This window comes from Falco punctatus (assembly GCF_963210335.1).
Source record: "Falco punctatus genome assembly, chromosome: 10".
NCBI lineage: Eukaryota > Metazoa > Chordata > Aves > Falconiformes > Falconidae > Falco > Falco punctatus.
Genome location: NC_137590.1, coordinates 10,208,561 through 10,228,230, shown reverse-complemented (window position 1 = coordinate 10,228,230; position 19,670 = coordinate 10,208,561). Strand labels below are relative to the sequence as shown.

The following is a 19,670-nucleotide window of genomic DNA, read 5'->3' as shown; positions in this document are numbered from 1 at the left end:
AAGCACACATTTTAGCTATTTAGACACCATGAACTACAGCCAGTGTAGGTCTGATTGCATAGGTGCTCACATATGGGCAAGGTGTTGTTGGATTCACAATGTAAACAAAAAGATTTTTGAAAATGAATTTATTACAACGTTAACATGATCATGCTAAGCAATGTATTTTCCAAACAAATACATATTTCATAATGACAGTTTCTCATTAAGATATGCTTGTTTCTACACTTTTCCTCCCCTACATAAATTAGGTTTTGCTTTTAACACATGCTCACTGATTATGCAGATGAATTAATGATCTTGTATTCATAGCTATATCAATGTGGGAGCTGTATTCTTAGTTAATTCCATATTTTCCTTTATTCAGAAAATCTGATTGCTCAATGTTCTTTGATGTGGTGATTTTGGTCATGGAGAGCTTTCACTCACTGCTTACAGAGCGTCTTAATGAATGTACTTATCTCTTCAGGAAAAGTAATGTTAAAACCTTGTGTTACATGTTCTGCTTTTACCAGCTTCCAATAAAACAAGGAAGTGGATAGTGTATCAGTGAATTAATTTTCTAAATAGCAATATTTGTGCATACACCTAGGAAGCTATTTGCCTTTTTTGATTAGTAATCATACAGCAAATTGGGAGTAACTGTCACATTAGAAGTAAAGTATTACTTCAATATATCAGAATAATTTTTAATTAAGAACTACCAAAGGGACAGCATTTAAGAAAACAAAACACAAAACTGTCACATAGCTCCAGCTATCCCAGAAAATTCTGTTCCCCGAGCTGTCTCTTGGCTATTACAATAGAAAATACTGTTCCCTGAACTAGACATCTTCCCTGCCAACTTTGTTAGCTTCAGTATTTGACACTAATTAAGAAATAGTCCCCTACGTCTTTTCCGATCTCTTCCCTTTACACAACCTTCAAAGATGAAGACTTTTAAGCAGCATGTTTTGGTGGCTAAATAAGAAATCCTGTTCATTTAGGAGGGGGCAGCAGCAGGGAAGTACATGAAAGATGCTGCTGCCCATGGTACCAATTAAGTAGTGTTTTGGTCTGTAAGCCAGCAACAAGGGAAAAACAAAGCCTTGCACTCCCGTTTTCCTTAAGCAAATCAAACTGGCAGTGTTCTGTACGATATTCAACGCCTCTTCACATAGTGCGTTCAGATAATAATTGAGCTGGTTTTGAATATTTCTTGTACATTTGGATTGTTAGTAATTTCACTACTCTTAGATTCTGGTAAGGAGCTGCACTTAGATCAAAAAATGATATTTAAATCTCGTCACATCTAAGAAATAATTAGTTCCATTTTGATTACACTGGCTTATTAACAGAGCCAGCATTGATTTTACTGTACTTGTATTATCATACAGAATTTAGATTACGTAGATTTGACTCTAAGTAACATTGTTATTTGGTCTCGGTTGCCTTAAATGCCTGTATTTTGTAGGCTTTAAGTTTTAAAGGATATTATTGGCCTAATTGTCATTTAACCCTTACAAGTACGATACGTTTTTAGCAAACACAAATTAAGAACACCTAAATATAGAGGCCGAAGCCACAGAGAAAAATTGTTTTCACATATTTCTTGGAGGTTTTCTCTTTCTGGCCCTTTGGGAATCAGCAGAGGTTAGGACTTTTTCCCATCAAGCCAGCTGGAAGCTGTTGTTCCTGGATAAAATAACATGGAGTCTTCTTGCTAGCAGAACTGGGTGGAGGCAAGTGTTCTCTTGTCTCATTTATGTGATTGCCTTTGGAAATACATGAGCCTGCTAAGTGCATCTGGCATAGCTTTTTTTGTCAGCCAGCAAAGGAGGTATTTTAATAGAAGACAAAAATAATGTTTAAAATGTGAAGTCATAGTGACATGTCAGCTCCTAGTGACACTACAAAATAAGTAATCAGAGGTGGCAGAAATCTAACCTAAAACAGTTTAGTATTATATGAGATGAGAGAAGAAAATGATGAATTGAAATTCTGAGAACATTATGTTTTTCCACTTAGTGAATTCATTTTAAAAAAGAATATTTAGTAACTTATGTGTGCACCATCTGATTCCATGTATATGTGACTTCATTTCAATAGATTTTATAATTGATTACTACCTACTTGTAGAAATTCTGGGGAAAAAAAAAGAAAGAGGAATACAATAATTTTTCTCTTGATAGGAAGTCACTGCTCTATGAAAAATTGCTTTTGTCTCTAATGTCATTCTCATTTCTTCTAGCTTTTGATTTAAAATTTAGGTTTCTGTAGTTATTAACTTTGTATTAGAAATTATGGCTGGTTTATAAATTTAAGATATGTTTTTCACCAACAAAAGAACACATGCATTTTAAGCAGTAAAAATACGGTAGAATCATCAAATTGCATGCCAGATCATCCATAATAAGGCTAAGTTATATGAATCAGTGGTGAAAACAATGTTTGCATTGTTATTACATCCACAAATCAACTTGTGCGTACTCAGTTGTTTATACTTGTATATAATTTCCGCTTAGTTGAAAGAAAAAAATACGGTTAGCAGAAGAGAAAAATTGCTTATTAGGAAAAGCTTTTTACCGTTGAAATAGGCAGCTGTCATTTTGTACGCAAATACACACATGCTTCCAAGTTCAATACTTTCAGTGCACTTTTTCCTGCTTCATTTAGTCTGATTTTTGTCAATGGGAAGATTTTGATTACATAAATAATCCAATATGGTGTTTTAGTGACTGATTTCATATACCTAAGTTGATTTCAAACATTTTAATTCTGTGCTTTCCAAAGTATAGCAGCCTAGATGAAGTTTCTCAGTTACTCCTGTGCACACACCTGCTTTTTTTGCAGAAATAGTAATGACACACCAGCATATGAACTCTAGCCACACAGTTGTAGGTTTATTTCTAGAAATAGCAGGTTTGTGCAAGTTGTATACGTGGATTATTGCTTTTTTTTTGTTGTTTAGACTGCCTCTTGTGAAATTCCCAATTGCTATGCATGGCATTAAACAGGGAAGTAGTGTCAAATCGCATTTAGGAAACAAGATGAAGTATTTGCCTGTTGAGCTATCACATGAGTAACAATAGCTATCAGTACAGAGGGGAGAGTTAATAGCTGAGAGATGCGTTGTGTACGCAGGGTTGAAAACACTGTGGCATGGCTGGCGAGGAGGCACAGAACAGCAACCAAATGTCCAAAAGAACATCTTCTAGTCAGATTTTGTTTGTGACTGCCTGCTGCAGTAGGTGTCACAGGGAGCAGCGTGGTGTGCCCATAAGCTTAAGCAAACTTGAGAGAAGTTGATTTTAGAGAATTTTACCTAAAAAAAAATAATAATATATATATATATATATCTGTTTTAAGGCTACTTTGGTGTCCACTTTGCTATTCCCTTCCCCTGGAGCTGAACATTCTGGTCATTATATAATGTAGCAGTTGGTATTCTCCCTTGTTTTCTGCTTTCAAGTACAACCTGTTTTCACGATTATGGTACTGAGAAAGACACTGGTGTCTTTCAGAAGAAACGTGCAGGGCTCATGGATATATTTAAAATAGGAAGACCTCTGGCCTCTGTCCCAAGGCTATCTATGTAGTATGTTCTGACTTCTGAATGAAAAATGCCAGGACCAATGTGGTTGGAGAATACCTTTTTCTTAAAACCCCTATCTTTTCCTAGGCTAAACAGTTTTTGCTAGTGAATCAAAACAAAACTAACAACCACCACCTCGAAAACACCTCCTCCCTGCCCCCCTCCCCAAATAATAAATCATTCATTGACATGTATCCAATCTGTTTGACCATTTAAAAGCTTGTGCTGACCCTACCCGCATTTTCTTTTTTGCGCCCAGCCTGCTCCAATTTACATGGCTCATCATCACAAATTAATTCATGTGATGATTTACTGTGCCCATGATCTCTCAGAAAAGCTGGGTGATTAATACCCTTTAAAGCTTGTTTAAGCATTAGACTTCCATAACTGTGCAAATGCTTTTCTTTGCTGGAACTGTATTAGAGTTATAATAGCTGGTGTCTCAAACGAGGGGTATGAAGGTGGTTAATGGTGCCTGTGACAGCTTTTGTGGAATACATGATCACAGCTACGGATTACAAATTCCTGACTCAGAAGGAAATGAAAAGCTGTATAGTCACAAAGGCAGGAACTAAGGACCCCCACCTCATACGTGGCTGCAAACCTGGAAATATGGTAACAGAGTCTACATAATAACACTTTCTTTTATATTTAGGAACATCTTTATATGTTAAAGAACAACTTTCTGTTATATAATGTGCCTTTCTGATTAAATTGATGATCTTTTACATACATAAAAATATAACGCAGTACACTTGTGACAGTAGTAATTGTTTGGTTTAATTTTTGTACATAGAGTTATATGCAAATCCATTAATTGCTTTCTTATGTATAAGTTTACTGCATGCCTCTTGTTTGGTCCTGCCTCCTGATTTGTTTTACCAGAAGTTTTGAATTCCCAAGTCTACCTAAACAGCTTTCATGCAGAGAAGTCTGTAAACAAAAGACTATCTTTATTTACTGTTCATATTGCAATTACAAACTTCAAATTATAAGTCCTTGATTTAGAGTGCATTTCCAAGTACATGCTGTACAATTTCAAAATTACTAAAGGCAAATCTTGTTACTGGTATCACATAATTGACTGCAGCAAAGAGGCAATAAAAGGCTACAAAGATTGGTCTGGTGTTTTACCAAAATGGAGAATAAGTTCAGCCTCATTTTGAGAGGTGTTTTGTGAAGAGGCGCTTTGTTCTTAAAGACTGAAGACAGGAGTAGCTTGTAGGCTTTGTGAAAGAGGGCAGCAGCAATGATACAGATGAAATCTACTTGTTAGCTGCTGACTCTTGATTTCATGGTTAATTGTTCTTATCTGCTGATAGGTGCCAAAGGCATACATCTTCAGATCATGCCCTCTCCCATGCCTTGAGTGTCACTACATACCACACCTTGAGTGTCACTACATACATCCAGTAGCTGTTTGGCACAGCTGTTCAGACTTGAATTTCCCATCCAGCTTTCTCTTCACTCTCTTTTTTGCTTAATGTTTTCTTAGAGGTGTTGATAAAAATCTGAATTGCAATGGCTCATGGGATTTGCTCATTGCGTGTCGGGACTCCTGCCTGCTGGTAGTGCTATAGCTCCAGGTCTCCCCGTGTCAGAGCAATCTCAGATTTTCTCTATGATCTCAGAGGTGATGGCATAACTGGAAGGGATAGAGATGCCTCCGCCTGACCCTTTCTGTCATATATACATTTCATAAAAATACAGATTTTTAAGTTTTTTACTATTTCATTTCAAATTTGGCAAGGTCAAGGTGTACAACATTGGATAGAAATTTACTGTCTTTCACTGAGGTAAAGACAAAAAGACTCCTTAGTCTCCCCAGGCAAATTATTTCAAAAAATAATTCTCTATTTTTTCCTGAATATAGAATTTTGTGTAACCACTTACCTTGACAAATCTAGCAACTAGGCAAAAATGTGCAGCAGGCTAAGTTTCAGCAGTCCCTGTCAGCTCCCCCTGTAGCTGAAAAAGAAAGTTATTCCTGGGATAGAGATGGTGAAGCAGTAATCTAATTTGACTTTTCTAGACAGCGAGTGAAAGAGTCTCATCCTCCTCAGTGACTGCTGAAGAGGAACTTCCCTGCCTGCAACATTTAGGAATATTTACCACCATACAATAAGGTATTATAAAAAGGATTAAATACACTTAGGGCTGAAGAAGCCCTGCGATGACCCTCACAGCTGCATGCTAACAACAGAGGAAGTACTCTGATTCTTAATGCACTTTTAATCACACTTGGCTGCTTTTATCAGCATGCACTCAAGCAGTTTTAAGTCATACACCCAACACTTATGCAAAGCTCTGTTAAGGTGTAATGTGAACGCCTAATGAGATGAGTGCTAATAGGCCCTCGCTGCCTTTTCTTATCACAGGAAATAACTGTTTAGACTGATTCTCCCAGCTGCACCTTTTCACTGCTTTGATTATCAACTCACTCAGTATAATGGCCCCTTTGGGGTAGGTTGTTTTGGTAGCGCAGCTTTTGAAGGTGGAGAGGCACTGCAATTGCTCCCCAACTGTTTGTATGGAATGGGATTGTGTTGAGCGAGCAAACTTGAATGGGAACATGTGTAATAGCAGGTGCATATAGGCAGGAGGCTTGTGGTTGTTCTCTCTCACCTACAGGTTCTTGTGCCTCCGCAAATAGGTAAGTTTAAAGAAATGTTCGTTTCTCAGGTTGTCTGTAGGTTTACCTGTGCTTAAATGCTAATTCAATATAAGTTAGTGAACTTGAATAACTGGAAGTGTTTCTGATTCAGTATATGGGTGTTTAGTTAAAAAAACACACCCAAGCCTTCATCCTGTTAATCTAAATGGTGTTCATTGTTACATCATTTAATACCTGGTTATAATAGTTATATGTTAATACAGACTAGTCTTAACTCCATCATGTTTGTTCTCTAGCTTTGTGGTTCAGTTGCAGCTTACTCCCGGCGTGTGTCCTTATAATTACAGTGATTATACCAGTAATGTGTTGGAAGTGTTGTGCTGCTTGTTATACCCATTACAGTGAATGAGGGCTGCTCTATAGATTTTAGTTTTTTTCTAGAATGTTCATTTCTGACCTTGAATCAGTAATAGATGTAGAACAAATCAAAATTGCATCAGTTAAGCTCAAAGGTGAATACTGACTGTTTATTACTAATGGAGACAGTCTGAGCAATAGAATCATGGATTTACAGATTTTCTAAGTAAATCTCACTTCAGCAGGGCTGCCTTTTGTCTGTAATCACAAGACAGGAATAGCCTCAAATAAAAGCTGTGTGTTTTTTTTCATAAACAAAGAAATGAAAAGTATAAAACAAGACAAAAATAGGAAATTCATAACTGCTTAGGGCAGACACTTAGCTATGGCATTATTAACATTCATACCAGCAAAAAAGCAAATAATAAACAGATTTCCATTGCCATAGAATGTTTTGGGCTGCTTTGCATAGCACTGAACCAATGAGTGTGATGGGAATATGCCCTTTGCTCAAATCGGGACTGGTGCCAGTAGCAAGGTCCTGTGTTCAGTGATTTTATGTTGACTGTAACAAATGTATATTATAAGAGTGATGAATAAGCATAGTATTGTGCTACAATTTAAATTGGTTATGAAATATGTAATGACTGTGATGATGTTAAGGTGGTGGACGGTTGTGAAAAGTGGATTTGGAACAAGGTTCCTTATGCTTGTTACTTCTGGAAAAAATAATTTTAAATAAGAAGAATAAAAAAATGCTTGTTTTCCAAGCAGATTTAAAGCATATAAAGTTGTATTTTTCTCTTTGGAGTGAATTTGATAGAGCTTACTTTCATCCATCGGCATAAAGTCTGACTTGAGCTGTGACCCCGTTATGTGGCAGCCTAGGAAAGTACACAATGAAATGTGCAGCTGTGCTGCTCCCAGTGTGTGGAGCTTTTCCTGTGCATACAGGCTTCACCCATAGCTCTGGCCTTTGCGAATCTGCTTTGTCTTCCTTAACGCTTCTGTTCACTTAATGAACATTATTAATTGAATCACTTAAAAACGAGGCTGTAGTTTAACCTTTTAAGTTTTAACCTTCAAAACTGAGCAGAACAGCACCATCTGAATGTTCTTCAGAGATATCTATGGACAGGAATTTTTATTAATCTTTGTAGTGTTCTCTGAAAGCAGTTTATTTCCTCTGCCTTCCACCCGAAAGCCTATTGAATGTGGGCATTGTGTGTGTTACAGTTGTGATAAAAAGTTAGATCCATGTCTGTACCCAGAGCTCTTCTGAGGAGGCAACACCAGAGAGCCCTGGTGTGACTTGCCAGCAGGATCGGTAGGAACTGGAGATGACCTTCAGACTGCTAATACAAGCCATGAGAGCCCTCCTGCCCCTGCCCTGCACCCCGCTGAATGCTGTCCAGATTTCCATGTCTTATTCAGAAGGGATCATCTTGTATCAATTGGTCTGAGTGCAACTTGTCTCTGCTCTTGGATGGTGGAGACAGGAAGGAACAAGCTGTTCTGGCACTGTGTTGCATCTGCTGTACCCTGCTGGAGGTCTCAGTACACAGGTTATCTAGTTTCTCTCATGCTATCTCGGAGATGTGGAACTGAGATTAGCCTGGGTTGCCCAGCCAAGGGGTTTCTAGTGCATGTTGTGAAGCAGTATTGCTTTGTGGGTAAGCTTCAAAATCACCTTAATGGTTTAGGTATAGCTACCAAACAAAACTGCTAACCCTGGTCCGAAACTAGACTTCAACAAATGGAATCATCTTAATTCAGTGAATAGGTGATTGAGGTATTTGTACTAATGGCCCTAGTGATGACCTTGGTTGACTGCAGAATTCTGTGCTTGGACTTTGTTATGCATCTAATAGGACAAATGCTTTCAATTATAAAACATTTAGACACTTATTGATGGGAAATTGCATGCAGAGTGCTGCATTTTATATGAAAGAATCGAATCTGGCTGTAACTTGCAGAATATGCTGTGTTGTGTTGACTTAGCAGGATAACTTCTGCTCCTGCAAATTCAAATATTTGTCTGAATATGTGAGGTTTTTCTAACAAGGCTTTGAGCAAATGGTAATCCTACGGTGCTCGTGAACTGCCTGATTTTCTTGTAGAAAGCCTAAATCAATAAATCCATGTAAATGGTACCTTTAGATGAAAAGGATATTATCTCAGTGTGAGAAATGGCAGACTATCTAGTGGGAAACTGCATGTATCTTGTTCAGCCCAGCCCTCTTACCGAGGAAGAAACATTTCATCTTATGAACAGATTATACATTTACTTAACAGTAACAACCCTGAAAGTGTTCATATTTCACTGCAATTATAAACAGGGGCAGATTCTCAGCAGATGGAAATGTTGCTCTGGTTACTAGCACGTGTCAAGCACTGCTGCCCTGTACTAGCATGTGTTGCTGTGACGTCTTTGCTGTGTGTACACGTCTGTAGGGTGCACTGCTGGGAAACGATACCATTTTGGGGGGCTTCTGTTGACGTTCCAGTTCTTTTTGTGTCTCTTAGGTGAGTCCTGACTTGAGCCTCAGCTCTGTCCCTGAGGACTGGAAATGGCTGAACACCAGCTCCAGGACTCCCTTCTCGGTGAAGTGTGAAGATCTGTCCCACAGCAACTGATTGCTGTGGCATTTTCTTATAGTGCAGACCTGTTCTTCCCTTCCCTTCCATTTTACACACGGAGCTGTAGCTATTAGTCTTCATTCACTACCTCATGTTGTGGGGTTCAGTCCCCTGGAGACAGTTTCTTTCCCTTCCCATCACGGACAGGCTTGTGATGGCTAACATCCTGGCTCCGTGCAGAAGACTGCACCATGCATTTCCAAAGCACGAGTTAGAGTTGGGAATCTGGAACCGGGGCAGGACAAATCCTCCATCCATCTGTGTGGATAACCTGTGGGGAGGAGCTGCACCCTCACTGGCTGGTACCAGAAAGTGTGAGAAAACTTTGAGGGATTTTATGGATTTTCTTTCCATCCCATTTGCGTGTGGGATGGAGAAGTCTAGATTTTTTTTTTCCTCATTTTTTGTGTAGCTCTGTGGACAGCATGTAGAATTAGGAGGTTTTTTCCCAGTGTTAGACTCTATTTTTAGTTTTGTAAACCAGACCACCAAGACTGTGGTTTGACATGGCATGGTGCTCTGACAGAAGTAAACATGATTCTAAGTGATGTCTTCAGATTGTTTTATTCAACAGATGTATGTTTTGCTTAAAGGCAAAGCACGATGTAAGTCAGTCTCGTCTAAAATCACTTTTTAAAAGAGAAATAAGTAGGACATCAGGTGCAATAAAAGCTAAATACACAATAACCTGAGGCAGAATATCATGGCAAACCATGCTCCAGAGTACAAAGGTACATGACACTGACAATACAGAGGTTTTTTTTTTTTTGTGTTTTTTTTTGTTTTTTTTTTTTTTCCCAAGTAGGTACAGTCTTTCCACACCACGAAAGGCCAGTTGTGTGGTTTCCTATACTGACTTGTTTCGGTTCATCTTAATGTGCCATGTCAGGTGCTGCAAAATTAAGACAGACTGAGCTAACGGAACAGATCTTACACTGCCAAACTGTAATTTGTGAGATGCAGATAAGGCTGAGAGTATCCAGGTTTAGCTTACTCGCCAGTCGTTGGTATTTTCTCTTGTCTCTACCTGAAATGTGGGAGAATTCATCTGTACTTGTTCTGCCACGTGCTTCACAGTGATCTTTGTGGTGTGTTGTGTTTGCTTGTTTAGTGCTGTTAAAATCAGGGTTTATGAGATTAGGTAAGTGTTGGAACAGTGGGAGTACCGGGAAAGTGGAAGTCTGGAGGATGGGGATTATGTGAACTTGGTTAAGGAATTTAGGATGTGACCAGAGAGCAAGGGAAATAGGGAGCATGAGGTTGGTTTGGGTTGATGGGTGGAGTGTGGCTAGAGCACAGGGAAAGATGGTTCTTGGCCCCATGAAAATTATACATCCCATAGGACTGGGAAGTTGGGTTGCTCCCTGTGTAGGTTGTAGGATGCTGAGAATAAAACATAGACACTGGCCAGTATTTGCAAACTGTGGGCCATGTCTTCTCTGCGGACAGTCAGAGCTGGGTTCTGGAGCCAGTAGCAGTGAAACATCATCAGCTTGGGTTGTACCAGGACAAGGGTGTGAATGTGGAGCTGGAGGCAGAGTTAGATTGGGAAGCTCTGGTCTGGGTAACTGTTCCTAAACTGGTAGAGGGGACCCCCAGAAATAACAACCTAGCAACCCCACTCAGACTGGTGGGGTGGGGGTGGGGGGCAGGAATAGTATTTAGTTAAATGAGATGTTTGAAAGCCATAGGCGACCCTGAGGGTTTCCGGTTACTGCCCCTCCTAAAAGTGAGATACCAGAGAGGTGCTAAGTAGACTTTAGAATGGCTTGGAGTTTTCTTAGTTTGGCACTGTCTGTGATCCTGCCTGCGTGTTGTATTATATACAAACTATGTCAGCCTTTGCACAGTTACAATATGCTATTTCAAGGCCACTTTTATGGTTTATTCCTATAAAAAGCAGAGGCAAAGACTAAATCATTGTAGCTGAAGTTGCGTGCTTTACATGCCACCGACTTGCACACAGAATTTGAAAATGATTGCAAACAGCATGTTGCTTTTTTGTTTCTAGTGCAGGAGCATTCATCCACCAAACTCACTGTAAGGCTTTTAAGTAAAAAGTCTGACCATGACATATTACTCAATGCATAGAAGTCATATCTGCCATATGTATCTTGTTTCTTCCGGATACCTAACTTTGCTAAATGGATATCTCTAAAGACTCCCTGCAGCTTTTATACAAAGCTAAATTCAAACTATTTTGCATTTAGCTATTTGTTATGTTCAGATTTGTGTATCTGTTCCATCAAAACATATTCCGGATTTTCTAGGGATGGGTCTCATCAGTGACAATTTGTCAAAAGGAGATTTATGTGACTTATTTTACTAACATACCAAATACTATATTAGTTAGTGTATTCCTATTTAAAAAAATCTTAAAAATTTGAGGATATGATACTTCTATATCACAATAAGTAATGTAAATGCCTTCTTCATAGGAGTAATTTGTATCAGGCAGCTGTTTAAGTCACACTATCACTGACAGTAGCTGTTCCTTTTCACTTAACAGATTTCTACTGAAAAAATATTTCGGTGCAAGAGGAATGTTTACTTTCACCTTTCAAAAATTTTACTCAGCTTGCTTTTACAGTAAGCAGCATAAATGTCAATCTATTCTTTTAATAAAAGGTGGAGGCACGGGGGTAAGTGTAGAGCAATGCTGTTACCTGTTGGTGTTTTGATTTGTCTTGCAAGTGAATAGCTTTCCATAGAGGTTACTAATGGAATCTTTTAGAAAACACTGACTTTTTTGATAGCAGCACAAAGGTAAAGCAACAGGTACAAATGAATGGCAGAGCGAATGTTATTTTAGTCTTTATAAGGTACTATTCCCTTTCAGGATTCATTTTCCCAGTAAGTTTCTTAAGCTATTTTGTAAGCCCCTCTGGGTTTCCTTCTGTTATAGCTATTTAAATAATTTCAAATAATTTAGTTGAATCTAGTTTTAATTTTGAAAACTACAAATGAAAGGCATCAAATTATTTTTTCCCCTGTGCCCTTCCTTCAAGCACTGCTTTTAAAGTGGAGCTACCATGTATCTATATATATATATATATATATATATACACACACCCCCTTATATTGTGTGTATTCTCTCTATTCTCGACACTAAGCCAGATGTTTACAGCATGCACTGTCCCACACTGATGCCATAACAGCAACACACTATTTCTTTGAAAGTCTTTCTCATTTCCAGACTCCGGAAAGCATAAATGAGTGGATCAATTACTGAGTTGCACATTATTAAGACCAGATAAGTATTGAAGTGTGAAGTATAGCAGGCGCAGTATGGATTCATTGGGCAAGAAATGATGAGAATGAGGTGAAGGAAGAAAGGTGCCCAGCAAACAATGAAGACTCCAAGTAATATAGTGATGGTGACAGCTCCCTTCATGCAGGTACGCTGCTGGTAGGGCACCCCATCCATGGGGAGGGCTGCAATCCGCTTAACATGCAGGCGTGCAAACAAGAACATGTGAACATAAAGGGATGCCATGAGAAAGAGCATGGTAAAGAACATGGTGATGAGACAGACAATGACAGTTTTGCTTTCTGAGTAGGCAATGAATATGATGCCGCAGATGATACAAGCAATCCAAATGACCACAATCAGGGTTAAAGCTTTCTTCACAGTCATGATGCTGTGGTAACGGAGAGCATAGAAAATAGTTATGTACCTGTCAATGGCTATAACCAAGAGGTTGCAAATTGAGGCTACCAAAGAAATACAAATCATTGAGTCAAAAACATTGTCCATATGCTGAATAAAGTGGTCATCAATGATCAAATAGCCGTTGCTCAGGATTGCAATCATGATAGTCTCCAAGGCATTTGACATGCTCACTAACATATCTGCTACAGCCAAGCTACAAAGGAAGAAATACATGGGAGAATGTAGGTTTCCATTCTTCAGCACTGCGAGAATGACAAGGATGTTTTCCAGGAGGCTGATGATCCCTAAAGTCAAGAAGACCTCAGCTTTTATGAAGACCTGCTCGCAAAATCCATCGCTGCTTCTGTTATTCAGAACTGAGTCGTTGAAATCTTCGGTAACATTAAGCAGCACAGGCTGAAATGAAAATGCAAAGTGTGTGGTATTCATTGTCAGCAAAGGAGTTGAATTCACAAGTGATTACGGACCTGAAAGGGCACAGGTTAAAACAGGAAAAAGGGGACCCCAAAAAAATGAAAAGAAGTCCTTCCAAGTTGTTGCTGTGCACATGGGATGGAATCAAGCAGGACTTCTCTTTAGTCACTTTTACAAGTAGAAATAGGGAAAAAAAAAAAAAGTCTGTGTTTACAGTGAGTTTTGTCAGTCACAGGCTGCTCCTCTCCTTTATAAGAAACTGAGCTTCAAATCTTGCAGGCATCGAACAGTGGTTTTTTTTGTTTTCTGAAGAGAAAAATCATCATCAGTACATTGCTGGTTCTAGCTCTCCTGATAATTAAAAGCAGGGAGTTTTCTCATCTGCTGTCTTCTGGGGCCCCTGCAGGTTTGTTGCCAGTACATTGCGGCTCAGCGAAGTCTCTTGCTATTTCAGTGGCAAGAAAGGAAAAGAGAACTAAGGGATTTAACCATGCATGAAAGAAAACAACTCCTACTTAATCCTGCGTGCGGAGCGTTGGCCATTAGAGAGCGAGCACCTTGCTGACTGACAGCTGCGAGCACCAGGTACAGCATCCCCACCGCGGCTCCGCCGGCGGATCTGAAGCCGTCTGGCGCCCTCTGCAGGCACCCCGAAGGATGGAGTCGCCTTCAAATTTGTCTGAAAAACGGGATTTTCACCTAGCAAAACTTTATGCCTGTTCTGACAGCCGGGCTCTGCCCATGGGAGCGAGCAGGGGCAGGCAGCTGAGGGTGGTAGGTGTCCAGGGGCAGGCAGGATGCCCACATGCTGTTCTGGCCTCTGCTCCTCTCCTGCCCCCTGTCTGGTTCGACTCGGCTGGGCACTGAGCTGAGTCCAGACAATGCTTCCCTTGAGTATGTCCTGGGCTCGCTTGGGCTTTAGACCTTGTGGTTAAAGACAACAACCTGAGGGTGAGCTGTAGCACAGATGGATGTGGGTGCAAATATTATGCCCATGACATATTTGCTGAGACGCTCCAAAGTCTGTCATTGGCTAGATAGCATTGGTTTCATCAGAGATGAGCTTCCAGAGATTTAATTCCTTGTCCACAAATGGTTTAAGTTTTGTTTATTTGGTTTCCTAAATTCCTTGCTCACAAGTGAAGTGAAGTGCTTGTGTGAGTCTCCACACCGTGCTCTCAGTGCCGTGACCCTCCAGCTCTGCTGAAGGATCTCAGTCAGCCTAAAGGCTTAACAAGCTCTTGCAAGCTGACCTTGTTTGTGTGTATGTGTGTGGTTTTTTTCTTTTTTAATTTTTTTTTCCTTCTCCCTGTCTGTAGAAGTGTGCTATGTTGTAGTGGCAGAGAAGGGTCACTTCAGGAGGGCCAGGGACTCAAGTGGTTTTTAAATCAGTTACATGGGTGTTAACTTGTAGTTAACCATCCAAACCATCTTTGGTAGCACTGCTTTCAAGCATAGAGTTCTTCAAGTTCAATTGCCTCAGTCAAACCTTTCTTTTTTTTCTTCTTTTTTTTTTTTAATACTATGGCCCAGTTCATGAGAATGGACGTTTAATGTTGGTCTGATTTCCCTGGTAGCATCTTCAACAGCCTGAAGCCTTCTGACCCAACTGCTCTTGAACTCTCTCATCAACCCTCAAATCCCTGAAAAGGCCATTGTTCTGAAGACTAAATGCTGAGTACATGGAACTGCTCTGATGTAGACCTACTTTAATGAAGGTTCTTTTATTAACCTTCATGGGCAGTTCATGTGAACACAGCTGTGGGATGAGTTGGTCTGACCCTGCTGGGTCTGTCTCCAGTATTTCAGCAGGCAACTACCCTTGGGGGTACCCGTACTGGAAGAGCTGCCCAGCTAGACATCTCTGCTGGAGAAACCAAACAAATCTCCACGTGCCCTTTCCTTTCTTCACTCTTTCAAAAGTAATACTCTCCAGTAGCTGCTTTTTCTCACAGGAGCCCACCATAACTGATCTTAACTGAAATTGTACCAATTTTAAGCCTATGCAATACTAGGGAGATGACCAGTTATTGTATATTAACAGGCAAGCAAGCATAAGGTAGATTTTTTCCTTGCACGTTATTTACTCATACTGTATCTCTGCAGTGAATTTTCTAAGTTTGATTTTATTTTTTTGAAAGTGCTTACTGATGTCTGTATACTTCATGACTTGTTTTTGCAGAAATAATTTAGAATCAAAACATACAGCATCATATATACTAAGGCTTGGGGTTTCTGTTACCGGTTTATTAGCTCAAAAAGTTACAAATATTTTCTGGTTTCATTTTGAGCTTACATAATTCATATCATGCACCCATAATTCAATACCAAGAGGCAACAAATCTCAAATTCAGACTCCACGTGATACCTTTACAAGGACAACATCCAGTGCAGTAACTTTAATCTGAAAAAAAACCCTGAGGAATTGCTCACCAAGCTGTCCAGTTCACGCTTTAAAGATCCTAATTGGTCTCTCAAAGACTCTCCATAAATTCACAGTGATGTACTTTAAAGCAGATAGCTTAAAGCAACCGACTGTCTCTCCCGTATCTCTAATCCCATGGCAGTGAAAAAATATTCCTCTGTTCAAGTGTAGCAGTTATGGATGTAAGGCTAGAGCAGCTATCTTTTTGTGCAGTAAGCCCCAGTTACTTCTTGCCAGCTTTCTTGTGCTGATGGAGTGCACTCTCCAATCACTTGAAACAGTGATATCAAGACATAGTGACTATCACTGGCCTAGTAAACATTGTTTTTCTAACTGAGAAGGGGCCCATATGTACAAGGCTGGATGGATGTCCCTCCCTGCCAGCTCTGCTCTTGGATACTGTCTTTTGAAGTGGCAAGTGGAGGTTGTAGCCTCCCAGGGTGAGGACAGGATCAAAGGCAGAGCTCTCATTCGTGGAGGAGAGCTCAGTCTGGAGGAACAGCATCCTGCTGGGCTTAGCTCTGGATTAGCTACTGATGGAGGGGCATTTATGTTTTAGGCACCCACATGTAAACCAATTCATAGAAGTGCTTTGCCATTTACATTCCAGTCCTGTCTTTCCCCATCTGGTTAGTTTCGGCAACATACTGTATTAGTCCTGTAAACACTGACTCCAGAATGCTCCATCCCTTGTTGCCACGGTGTTTCAAAGACCACTACAGATTTCCCCACCTTTCAGCTGGATCAGAGAATAAGAAGTGATTAAATATGTTGCATCATGAATTTCTGAATGTATCTGACAGCAGGAATCAAGCTACCATTTGCACTGAGATGCAATTTGAAGTGGAAATTGAATGTTAAATACCAAAGTGGATTAATGGCACTATTAGCTTTGCCATTAAGTGCTAAAAATAGTGGGCTACAGCCTCATATATCTGAATGCAAGCTCAAACTCATGCTAAGGTCTTTGCAAATATGGGAAGAAGCTGTGTTTGCCCAAGAGACTGTAAAGTGTTAGGCCTTGTTTTCAAAAGGTGTAAGGGCATTTCTTTCCTCAGCACTGAAAAACCTATGTGATCTGAATTCTGCAATAACATATAATAAGCTGCTGCCTCTCAGCTGTCAGTTCCTGCTTCGTTTCCAGAGATGCTGTTTGTGAGTCTGTCTGTTGCAGTGCAAAATAGACAGGTTGCTCTAACATCTGCCACAGCACTGCAGTGGATTTGTGTCCTGGCCATCGCTACATTAACTCTGAGGAGTGGCAACTTGCTGACATAATGGTAGGCATTCACATCCTCAATCTCGTAGACAGCAAATTCCACTTGTCTTGGGTATGGGAGCAGAACCATTGCAATTTTTGCAACCCAGGACATATAAAATGAAATGATACCTGGTTTACGTCTTTACTCCATGAAAATGTGGTGAAGAGAAGCCTGGAAAGTTAAAGGTATGAGATGTCTGTGTGTACTCCCCAAATTTTGCTCTGTGCATACCTGTTCCCACCTTTTATGGCCAAGACCTCAAGGGAAAACTTTAAACTGCTGTCTGGGGTGTGCTCAGGACTCTTGCTCAGAAGAGATCCGTTATGGAAGTCATGCAGGTTAGGTGGGAGCAGTCAAGGTTTTGGACCTTTGTGCTTTTCTGGGTCATGGTGAGTCAGTAAGCTCATACCATATCTGAATGTTTCATCGCAACTCTGTTAATGTACAGAAAGTGTCATCTCCTGTCTTAAATCAGTGAGTAAAATACCATTCTCACCTCCTGTCTTGGGCTCTGCAGTTCATGATTAATGTTACATTTCCTAACGTTCTCTCCAAGTGTTGTGAGAGTATTTTTATTTGACACCCTGGGAGCAGTGTTGTCTTTCTGCTGTGTTCTTGTTTATTCCCTGGACTCAAAACCCAAACTTGCTGTTGAAATTACTGAAATTGTTTTTTAATGTCATAGTGTGCTGAACGACAGAAACACTGGCATCAGGAACTACAGAGTAGGTGACAGTTGCGTAGCAACTACAGGGATAGAAACCAAGGACTTCTGTCGGACAGCAGCTGGAGCCATAGGTCAGAGGAGAACAGGTTCGCAGGAAAGGAAACATCTCTTGCAGCATTATGCTCAGTCCTTTGCTCTATCAGCTTAACACTTGTCTGAGATTCAAGCTGATAATGGTTGATAAATGCATAAAATTTTGCTTTATTTTCACTCTTTTTCAATAATAGTTTGTGCTAGAAAATTGAAATTTTAAAGGAAGTTAGAGGATAACAAGCAGATGGTCACTCCCATGTGGCATGTAATTACTACTGTCCTGTGGTTCCAAGTAGTCAAAATAGTGAGTGAAATACTCTGGAAGACCTCTCCTCTGTTTTATTCTTTACAGAAAAGGACTTAAAAGATAAAATATTCAATCTTAGCAAGGCAAAGTGCATTGTTTTTGAAATCTGTGCGCATTTCTGGAGTGCCCTTAGCTTTACAGGCTTTGATTTGGAAATATCTGTAAACATGTGCTTGAACATCTGGGCACTTCTTGGTGGTTACTCAGCTCTCTACTGATGTACAGAGTTATTTGATGCTGAAGAGCTACCTTAGAATTTTAGTTTTTGATAATAGAATACTTGACAAATACACTAAAATAAACTTCAGATCTTATTCACCACATGACCTGTAGGTCACATAGAACTCTGAGTATTGACTTAATTCAAGAAGTCCTGTTTAGTATTTTTCACTGAAATTATGAAGATATCACTAGTTACAATATTGGAAATGTGATTTGGGCTGTTTTTTACTTGGCAATTATCAAACTCCAATGAAATTGGAAGTAAGAGCCTCACAAGAATCTGGCAAAGAGGACATAAATGACACTGCTATAAACACTCAGGTGATCAAGAGCTGTCTACTAAAAAAATGCTGTTCTTGAATGTCTTAGGGTAACAGCTTTCTAAGAGCATTTTTAGTACTGTCAGATTCACAGACTGCAGAATCACTTGCAATATTAGATATCAGATGCAATACCGGAAAGATTTCAGCTATGTTCTTCCAAGAAATAGTAGTTCATACACTTAGTTGTGTCCATAGCTAATAATGTTATTTTATAGTCTGAGGCTCGCTGTGCTTTGAGGCAAGAGTGAATCTGACATCAGCTGAGGTCAGTGGAAGTTGCGTGTGTCTGTATCAGATCAGAAGAGATTTTTGCATTGGAAGAGTAGATCCTCACCTGATACAACCAACCACAAACCTCTCAAAGCAGAACACCAGCAGTTTGTCTCATTTAGGATGTGACCCACTGAGCTTTCTTGCAACCTTGGCTGGAGCAAAAAGTGCCAGTATTGCAAATGAAGAGGCAGCCTGCCAACCTTTGTCATTAGTGAGGAAAAGGAACATGTAATAGTGATTGTGATGAGGTGGCTTTCAGATGAGTGTTTCTGTAATTTCTACCAGTTAACATGTTAATTTAAACAAAGTCAACCTTTGGACATTATATACAGTTTTCCTTCTCATCCAAGGGTAAAAGGAGACAAAGCAGACCTGATTGCAAAACACTTACCAGCACCTGCAGGTGCTTTGTCATATTCAAGCGATTCCAATTGCTTCAGACTAATAACAGTATCAGTTTTGTCCTCTCATTCACAGAGTGAAAGACAAGCAGATGTGATTGAGCCAGCTGCATTCTGCTGTTAGCTTCATCAGTGCCAAAAGTCTCTGGAATATCTTCCTTATCTCCCTGGAAGCCCTTGTCTTCATAAATCTTCTTGCCCTGCAGTGCCGGGGCTGAGCAGTGGGCGCATTTGGCCTTTTAAAGCCTAATAACCTAATGGCGCTGACTGACCTCATTCCTGGCACTATAGATAACTGTAAGGCTTCGGAGACTGGCAAGCTTTAGAGATGATCCTACTGAGCCGTCGGAGGCTGTGGGTTGATGGGCATTGGGACAGATTGTTCTGCTAATGCTTAGAGCACCTCAATTTGTTGCTACACTTGG

At 40.0% G+C, this 19,670-nt stretch overlaps 1 protein-coding gene across 1 annotated transcript; it reads right to left on the bottom strand.

Annotated features, from left to right (window-relative positions):
• Positions 1-2,521: 2,521 nt before the first annotated feature.
• Positions 2,522-17,825, bottom strand: MC3R (melanocortin 3 receptor). Its single transcript, XM_080404430.1, has one exon. The coding sequence runs from the start codon at positions 13,285-13,287 to the stop codon at positions 12,307-12,309; it is 981 nt and encodes a 326-aa protein (XP_080260556.1). The 5' UTR covers positions 13,288-17,825; the 3' UTR covers positions 2,522-12,306.
• Positions 17,826-19,670: the final 1,845 nt, after the last annotated feature.

What these genes read in the sequence shown, in the direction of transcription:
- MC3R (XM_080404430.1), bottom strand. Translation starts at nt 13,287, where the DNA reads ATGAATACCACACACTTTGCATTTTCATTTCAGCCTGTGCTGCTTAAT.